Source organism: Vespula pensylvanica, chromosome 1 (assembly GCF_014466175.1).
Source record: "Vespula pensylvanica isolate Volc-1 chromosome 1, ASM1446617v1, whole genome shotgun sequence".
Taxonomy (NCBI): Eukaryota; Metazoa; Arthropoda; class Insecta; order Hymenoptera; family Vespidae; genus Vespula; species Vespula pensylvanica.
This window is the reverse complement of record NC_057685.1, coordinates 8580857-8590667: the sequence shown is the minus strand read 5'-3', so window position 1 is coordinate 8590667 and position 9811 is coordinate 8580857. Positions and strand designations below refer to the sequence as shown.

The window sequence follows — 9811 nt, the reverse complement described above, 5'->3', positions numbered from 1 at the left end:
GTAAATGAAAGATGCGTGGAAGAAATTGTCTATTTATTGTGTTAGAGTTAGCACAGCTTATATGCTGCCCATATTTGTGCCTTGAAAATGCTTCTTATATTATCATATATAAACTTATACATTATATAACAGAGAATTAAAGCATAGTTTTTCATGGAAACAAAACTGTGCTTTGTTGGAAGCATTTTTTTTGCTCTTAACAAACATGGCTAACTTAAAATTAAAATTTCAACTTGACAATATCGATGGCCTCAAAAAAGATATAGATGTATTTATATATAATTGTATATATAGAAGTGTATTAATGCAGAAAGTGATTTGGGAACGGGTTTGTAATTCATTAATGGCAGTCATTGTAAATAAATATAATTATTCGTGTGACAACACGCCTTCGGAATCCATTCCACATTTAACTTTTAGATATGATACCAACGATATTTCCTTCCGTTTTTTCTCCATGTTTTCCGGAATACCGAGGCCGCTGATCACTCGATAATGGAACAATTGACATCGGCGGCATACTTACAGAATATAGACGTCTTATAGATTCAGAAACGCGTTGATTTACGATGTAACGATATGTTAAAAGACAAAACTCTTTTTAGGACTTTAGTATAGAAAGATATGCACTCCGATTCAACGTACATACATACATGATTTTTAATGTTAAATTAAAGATATTTGCTCGGGCGACAAAGATACTCTTGTTTGTGACGCTACGTCTGCGTTTCTTTTTTTTTTTTTTGGTAATCAGTGTGTTGTGAAGCCTACCGAGTATGAATAAAAATTAGTACCTACATGTGTATCTACGTGCAATGAAACATTGTCGTTTCATTCATTTTTCCGACCTTTTTATATCCCTCGTTCCCAATCACGAAATATTCAATATTTATTTTAAAATGAAAAAGTTGATTACACGATGCTCTACGATAAGCATTGTTATGTTCTCTTTGATGATTATCCTTTGTATTGTTTCAAGTCGGCCGTTTGTATTTTCGCGCGCTTAGATATTTGTATAAAAATTTTCATCAGATATATTATATTCTTAGTATATATCAATAAACAAATAAAGACGTGGAAAATGTTATTCGTAAATGAAATTATACGGATGTCGTAAACGATCAATTAATAGCATAAGATCAAAGTAATTTTACGTACACATGTTTTTTAAACAATCGTCGAAAATTTTGCCTTTTTCAATTTGACATGTCTTAAGTTGGCCAACGTGATAAAATCAGTTCGGAATGGAAAATTCAAACGTTGTTTCGTCGTCATTTACAGTGTTTTTATCGTGGTACATAGATAAAAGAATTAATACTTTCATGCAAATAATCTTTACGTATCGATTCACGAAGCGAAGTATATAATACGATTAGTATTTATTTAATTGTACGCGAGATTTTGTTATACGTGTAACTGTACGACGTCGATCCTTCGATTTTTTGATCGGATATTTTACGCGACGTAAAATAATTCGAAATAATCCGAATAAATATATCATTCTTAACAATTAATTGTAGATTATCGATTTTTATTACGAACAAATGTTAAATCTTGTAAACTAGTGAAACGAATTTATAGGTTAAACATACATATCTATTGTTCGTACTATGTACATGTTTTCATGTGTAGAGTTCATATTGAACGTGTGTTGTAAACTTGCCGGTGTCCATTTATATTTATCAAAATATATTATATCACAATGAACTTTTTCGAAAAGGTAGAGTATCGATGAATTAAAATTAATAAATAATTACGTTGTTGTAACACGATTTAAAATTTATTTCAGTATTATCCGGGATAAGATACGATTGTAATCGTCTTCGTGCCAGCCATTATTTTCATCCCGGCGGTTCGTCAACGACGCCACCAAGGTGACCCGAGTACGTTACCCGAGTTGTCACCACTTCCTAATAATTTCGCCAACAGTGTCACCCGAACCTCCGCGAAGAGAGGTTCGTAGTACCCGACACGGTGGCTCAGCACAGTCATGGTATTTTCTTTTCTTTATTCTATCTTTATTCTAACAACTTTATTACATTTTAACGTTTCCTACTACTCTCGAGTAACGCGAATATTTTTTTCAAAAAACGTAAGAAAAAGAAGAAAAGAGAAGGAATTTCATTTGGAACGAACGATCGGTATCGTTATCTCGAAGATAAATGGATCATCTCGAACTGATTCGATCTTCGATTTCTTCCTTCGAAAACAAAAGTGACTTCGGAGTGAATCGTTCGTGGCTCTTCTCATTGGCTATCAAAATATCATTGTAAGCTCAACATCTTGACGATATATCATCATGCGAATTACAATCTTCTTTTCTTCTTGTTCTTATTTATTTATTTATTTTTTGTTCTTATGTGGAATGTTTCTACGATAGAATATTGTCTTATCTCACGCGTATTGACACTTGTGAAAATAAGAAATATCGATAATAGTTTCCTGTTCGAAATATTTTTTTTTTTAGCAATCACATCAACACGTTATAATATTTCCAACAACACTTAAAATCGTTTCGCAGTGATTCCGGTGTTGCAAAATCGATAGAAAATGCGTATTTCCTTTTTGGAAACGCACGACAAGAAGAAAGGAAAAAAACAGTTTTAGTGATTTTCGTTGTATCTAACAATTTAGCTTTTTCGAATCGTTCGAGCGTGCGTCCGCATATACCTACGGAAAACATGCAAGGTAATGGTAAATCCCACTTACGAAACGATAAATTATAATACAAAACAAAAACTTTTTTAATGACAGACTGTTTTCTCAAATGTTGGTCGTATAACACTGGTTAAAGGCTGCGTGTAATAATGTTTCAAGGAAATGTTATTATCATTATTATTTGATATACGTTCGTAGATAATATTATTTTTTATCAACAATTTCAATCAATGTTTATCAGGATTTGTTATCAAATATCCAACGTAATAACCAAACCGACGATACTTTTTATCGTTATTTCCTCGAATCATTCCAAGCACTATTTTGTAAATATTGTCGAAGAAGTTATCAAGGCATGAAGAGGGGGAAGTATACGATTCGCTGGATCTAAACTCGATCTTCATTCTTAGGAGAGACTCGAAGCAGCGTATATACGGCACACAAAAGAACCATTGTCCTCGAATCGAAAGTATTTCCGGACACATAGAATATATAGTTTTGACGTATATATTCCGTACAAAGCCTGTGTGTAATTTTAACTCTTTCCAGTCATAATAGTTATAGGCATGGAGTATACCATTAATCGAAATTATTTCTGTTCGCATAATAAATGATGTATACTTAATCAGTTATTGCTACATATAATCCATCAAATTAATTTTATTTTAATTATGTTAAGAGATGTAATTTTTCTAAAGAAATTCTTTTTAGAAAATTAAAAAAGTATTTTGCTGATAGTATCTCGATTATAATAATAAAAAAAAATGTTTTTGTTGGCAATATTATCATCTCAGATAGGAAAGAATTATAGTCTTGCATAATATTTATATATATATATATATATATATATATATATATATATTCTTATATCCTTTTTAATTTTATCTTTTTTTTTGTTTAGTCGGATTTGATTATCTTGAAAATTCTTGAAAATTTATAAGTAAAAAAGAAAGATTATTTTTAGATCAAGGAAATTTTTATTAAGTACAGAAATTGTTAATATGAAGTTATAGTTATTCCATACAATTCAGTCTAATATTTTAAATCTCTTACATCGTAAAACTCATTTTTTAATCGTACTTTTTGTTCAACTAGATTTCGTTATTTTACAAATCTTGGAGAATTTGTAAGGAAAAAAAAAAAGAAAAGAAAAGAAAAAAAAAGAATATCATTTTCGGATCATTAAGAAAACTTGTTCCAAGTAAAGAAATTATTAATGAGAAGTTCGCGTATCTCACAAGTAGCATATTTTGGCGTCACTGATAATTATAGATAGAGAAAACCCTTATAGGAGTTATATACAGTGATCATTTCTAGAAGAAGACTACCAGCCTGCTCTCGTTCCGTTAGCTTAAAACCCTTCAAAATTTGTCTAAGAGAAGTCTTTTTGGACCGGAAAGAGAAGAGATCCATCGAGCTCTCCTCCTCCTCGTTGAAGCGGCGCCAACCCTTTCGGAAATAAAGAGAGGGAGAGAGAGAGAAAGAGAAAGAGAGATGGAGAACTACGTTGTCCGATTTTCCACGAGCAGTACCATCGCTATTACCACCTCCACCTGCAGTTTCACCACCTCCATCTCCACCTCCACCTCAACCTCCAGTATTACCAGTAGCCTCCGACGGGCAGCGACGCCTCCGACGCTCGACGACGGGCCCCGATCAATAACGAGCGTCGTTCTCGGCGACGCCGACGTCGGTGAAGCGTCGCTGCGCGAGGGCAGAGCCGCAATAGTGAATTTCGCTTGGAATCGACGCGTCGAGTAGGACACACGGAGGAAAATCAGGCGCACACGCGCCCATGATCGAGCGTTCGAGGGTGGCTCCTCCGTTTTTTTCTCCGTTAGCTCTCTTTCCTTCTTTATTTCCTTCTTTGTTTCATTATATCGTGATCAAATCGTTCGCGTCGAACGCGATTATATTCAAGAAATTTGAGTTAAAACGAGGAATGAACTCGAGGATCAATCATCGTTCATCCGCCTTTTGCAGAACGCGAGTTTCCGCTTCGGAGAGGCCCACTCGAGAGAGTCGACACCGGACCGGAAGCTGGAGCTTGACTGGTGCTGCATCTCCTCGATAGGTTTCCCGTACGAACAGGACGACGAGATGGCTAAGGTAAGTCTTGGATTATTATCATTTTTATTTTGAATTCAATGAAATTTTATTACCATTATCTTTCTCTTTTGTCGGGTCTTTTTTATGTGACTTTAGTTTTCTGTGACTTCGATAGGGTAGGGACTGATTTGTAACATGTATAAGAACTGGAAAGTTCTGTATGTTTTTTCAAGTAAAAGAAGATAATGTATTTTTTAATATTTATTTATTTATTTATTTATTTATTTATTTATTTATTTATTTATGTTTGTTTATTAATATTTCATTCGCATTGTATATATAATGACATTGGAATTTTCTATTAATATTAATAACTACTTTTCATCTCGATGAAAGTTTTCGAACTCTTTTCCAATAGAATGATTCGTCCTTGGAAACTAAAAACTCATTCTAATGTAGATAGAATTTTTAAATAGATCTGATATTGTTTGCTTCGTGTAAATTTCTAGTAAAATTATTTTAGATAATTTCGAGGATATTTGTTTTACTTTATACAAATTTGCTTTATTCGTATCGATATTCAATCAGTTAAACTTGAGAAATATTTCAATGAAATCGAATAATAGGAACGAAATAATATTTGTATACTATTTACGTTTGATCGTGTTATAAATGAAAAATTTTACAATCGTAAATTATTTTCTCATCAATGAGAACAAAGTTCGAGAACCAGAAACTGTGAATGCATTTGGCTCGGTAATGGCGTGCGGGATTGCATTTATTAAAACTTGATCTAACAGGATCTTAATTCCGAATTGATTTTTATTCGAATTAAAAGTTCGAACGGAAAGCTTTTTTTCTTATTTATTTATAACGAATTCTACTTGACCGTGGGCGTCATTGATTCGACAGGAGGGTCAGAAACGTTCTTGGGATATGTATTTTGTATCGATGTACTTCGATCGACCCATTTTGAGATGACCTAACCGAGTAGAAATTTTCGTTCAAGGGTAACGATTAAGGATTATACGTAGAGTAGATCGAGAGCAATTAATTATGAGACATTTAAGGATACTATCGGTTATATCAGGGTGTGTTTCGTTAGCAGGACGCGAAACGATTCGACGATGGATGACAGATGCCTATGCTCCATTTTTAAGTACTAGATGAACACAAATAACTCTTAAGATGTATTTGTAAATATAGTTCTCTCTCTCTCTCTCTCTCTCTCTCTCTCTCTCTCTCTCTCTCTCTCTCTCTCTCTCTCTTTCTCTTTTTCTCTTCTTTATCTCTATCTCGGGACACACGTGGAAGTAATAGGTTTCTAATTCACCCGCAACGTGTACCAAGAAGCAGACCTGCTTTCGACGATAAAAACAACGAGTGCTCTATTATTAACGATCATCGAAGTGGTCAACGCTCGAACGCGGGAAAAAGCGTTTGGAGAGTCTTCGAGCGTTTTCCTCTTATGCGATGTATCAGAAACGTTTCGTGTTGAGAAAACGACACTTCAATAGTAGCCTGTTACTCATCTTTATTAATTAAATGGATTATTTTTTTATTTGTAAAAGTTTTTACGCTATAGCTGTTGAATTATGAAAGTACCAATGAATCGAATTTAAATGGAAAAATAATCTTTCTCTAGAAAACGTTGAATGATTTTCAAATCAATGTTTGATAATTTCATTATCTTTGAAATGCAAAGTCGATGTAAATTACTTTCAGTCTGAGCGACTGACGATTTCATTTAATATAATTTTTATTATATTTCCACTTTTTCATTAAGATTTAATGGTTTCAGTGCTTATCTTCGTGCAAAGTTTCGTTGTGTTTCGTTCGTGTTACAACCGTGTCGCGTATGTTGGCCCGTATATATGTATGTATGTATGTATGTATGTATGTATGTATGTATGTATGTATGAATGTACATATGTATATATGAAGAGGACGCACGAGATTGTCTGCGTACATGTTCGTGTATAACAACCACGTATCTTTTGTGATCGATAAGCATGTCGCACATATATTCCGTATAGTCAACACGTAGTCGGTCTTCGATGTACATTAAAAAAGCCGAGGACCGCAAAAATTTTGTTACACAAGCAACGATTATTTGCAATCTTGTTGTTTTCATACTTTTGTCGTTCGTTTATATATTTTTTTGTTTATATATGTGAATATTATTTATTTTAATATTTGTTAATTTAAATATTTCTCTATCTTTCGATTGTTTTCTTCTTTCTTTCTTTCTTTTTTTTTTCTTAATTGAAATTTTATCCTTTTACGTTAGTCAATATTAGATATATTCGTCTTAATTAATTTCTAGTTGACATAAGTTTCTCTTAAATCCTTTGTTGCAAACAAATCTTCATGTTATTATTCTCAAAACAATTATAATTTATTTCGATTTTGAAACTCTATGTTGATAGAAAAAAAAAAATGATTTCTTCGATTATGTTATCGATTTCTCTAATTATTAATACAATTGTACTTTAATTCTCAGGTATTTCCTGTAAATCAATTATTTACATTTTATCGTTATTTATTCCGAAAAAAAAAACAAATTCCAAGAGAAGAAAGGCCGAATGTAAATATTTAATGAGAACGTATTAGTCATAGCTCTCTCTCTCTCTCACACTCTCTCTCTCTCTCTCTCTCTCTCTCTCTCTCTCTCTCTCTCTCTCGCTGTCTCTCTTTCTTGCTTTCTCTTTCTCTCACAACGACGACAAGCGTCGGCGTTTGAAGTTTTCAACGTACACGACACGAAATCAATAACGAAGAGTGCACCCTCCGTGTCCGACATTTGCGATCGAACGTTTCCGGAGAAGTTTTTACGGTCGGTTATAGAAATGTCCCTAGCTTAATTCTTTCGATCGATAAAAAATCCATTATGTGTTTTCATTATATTATCAGATGGGATACGAGCGAAATGGATTCGAGCGAGTCTTCGTTAAACTTTCAGGCCTTTTTAGCGTCTTTAAGTGTCAAGTTATTTCGCAAATGAGAAAGAATTTTAAAGAACCTATTGTCTTTTCAAATCATTTTTGTTTGTAAAAGAAAAGAAAAGAAAAAAAGAAACAAGAACATGAGTCATAAAATTTTTTTCAAGAAGATGATCTTTCGTTTTCCAACGTAACCGTTTTTAAAGAACATTAATCATCGATGTAAATCGAATGACGATGAAAAAGGAATTTTCGAGGATTATTCGATCGATCGTTTATAGAGAAACTTATATCTAACTCGTATACGTAAGATAGAATAAAAAGGTTGAAGAAATAGGTAATACCGTCCGAGATGTTTGAGAAAGATAGACGAAAAAGACATTTTTACGGAGACTCGAATACGTCTCACGGATGAAAGAAGCAACCCACGACGAAACCCAACGAGAAAACATTGCATGTACTTATTCGATAGAGTTACCGATCCGTGGCCATACGATGTTGTTCATAGGTATATACAACGTATATGTGTATATATAATACATAAGTACGTACGTCGAAGCTACGTAGTAGGGAGAGGTCTCTCAAGGTCTTCTCGTAGGATTTTTACACACCAGGGAACGGATGTACTACTGTAGGACCGGGTTTGACATATCGTCGATTGGTAGCCACGAAACGAAACAAATTCGATCCTAAAATTGATAGGTGTGTCAGATCACAATGGAACCAAAAAAAAAAAAAAAAAAAGTAAAATGAGCCGACCTTCGCATAATGGCCGCGGTTAAACTAACCGTGAACGAGAATATAATTGTGCTCGAATTGGGTACGTGCTTTTGAGAACACGTTGGAATCAGCCAAACATGCTGATTCTGCTCGATTTTTTATTGATAAAGAAAGAGACGATAAGAGAAGGTTTTTAATACATTGCAGATAAGACTTTTATTTTTTATATCGTATCAATATTCATGTTAATTTAAACGATTTGAATAAACAGTTAAAAATACTATGTTTACTCGGAAATATAAATTTTTTTCGCCTGTTATTGGATAATTCTAATTTGTAGCTAATAAATATGTAATAATATGAAATACGAGATATTTCTAGTGATCTGGTTGCAATGTTTTAAAAATCTTTCAAGAAGGACTTTAAGAGAAGTGAACGGAAACGAGAATATCGGCTCGAAGTCCAGTCGTGCCAATAAAATTCACGGTTGGTGACGTGGACGGGGTTGGTCATAGTCGAACGATGAAGCGATAAAATAAATTAAAAAGCTTGGTATCTAAGGAACGAGAGAACCGATACTCGTGAACGACATTTACGATCTCACCCTGGAGAGTTCAGGCGACAAGTACTCTTCTAAGAGCAACGATCTTACATTTTTCGTCGTGACATAAGTCGAAGAAGATCGTAAGACGTCGTTTTTTTTTTTTTTTTAATTCTTTTTATTTTAATAGGATTATCCAGGAAGAAACTCGAGTGATCTTCGTAACGAGGCTTAAAATCGCATGGCTTATTAAATCCCAGGCGTTACGCTCGCCTTCGTGAAATAACATTTAGGCCATGCTATCGTGTTAATGTGATTTCATTATGATCGCCGTAGTAGCGTGTCGCCGTCGTAATTACATTAAAATAACCGCCTTATTCCACGACGACTAGCGGAGAGTAAGAGAGCAAGAGAGAAAAGGGTCCAGATATCGCTATATAGATTTAATTAGAATTCTCCTTTTATATGGCGAACAGTGACGGTATCTCGGAGAATCTTGTCCCATGATTTTATCCGTTAAACTAAATCGAAGGAACGTGAAGTTCCTCGTTATTAACCTAAATTGAGAAGCACTGTAAACCGATTAAAATCGATTGGAATGATAACGATCGAGTAACGATATCTTAAATGTATAGCATATAATCAGAGTGTATATTATCATTACGAGATAACAGTGGATTGTTAGCGCCTTAGAAAATGTTATCGGATTTTAAATGAAAGAAAAGAAAAGAGGATTGATAGATACTAATTCGTATAACGATAATATCAAGTGTTGTCGAATGTTTCGTCGAATGAAACAATTCTGCTAGATATTTTAAAGAACAAAATATATTACAATAACGTCATAAAAATGTAACACAATCTGATAGATTCGTTTGAAAAATGTATTATCTATTATATT

At 33.6% G+C, this 9811-nt stretch overlaps 1 protein-coding gene across 3 annotated transcripts in view; it reads left to right on the top strand.

Moving 5' to 3' along the window:
* Positions 1–1186: 1186 nt before the first annotated feature.
* Positions 1187–9811, top strand: part of LOC122632693 (pinin) — a 41847-nt gene continuing 33222 nt past the window's right edge. Inside the window, exons 1-3 of one of the 3 annotated variants that reach the window (XM_043819860.1) lie at positions 1187–1720; positions 1790–1993; positions 4642–4767. In XM_043819860.1, coding sequence (XP_043675795.1) covers positions 1991–1993; positions 4642–4767 — 129 coding nt within the window. In that variant the 5' untranslated portion in view covers positions 1187–1720; positions 1790–1990. Of the gene's footprint in view, positions 1721–1789; positions 1994–4271; positions 4495–4641; positions 4768–9811 lie in introns of those variants that run through there. The other 2 variants (XM_043819824.1, XM_043819850.1) reach the window with 2 other exon arrangements.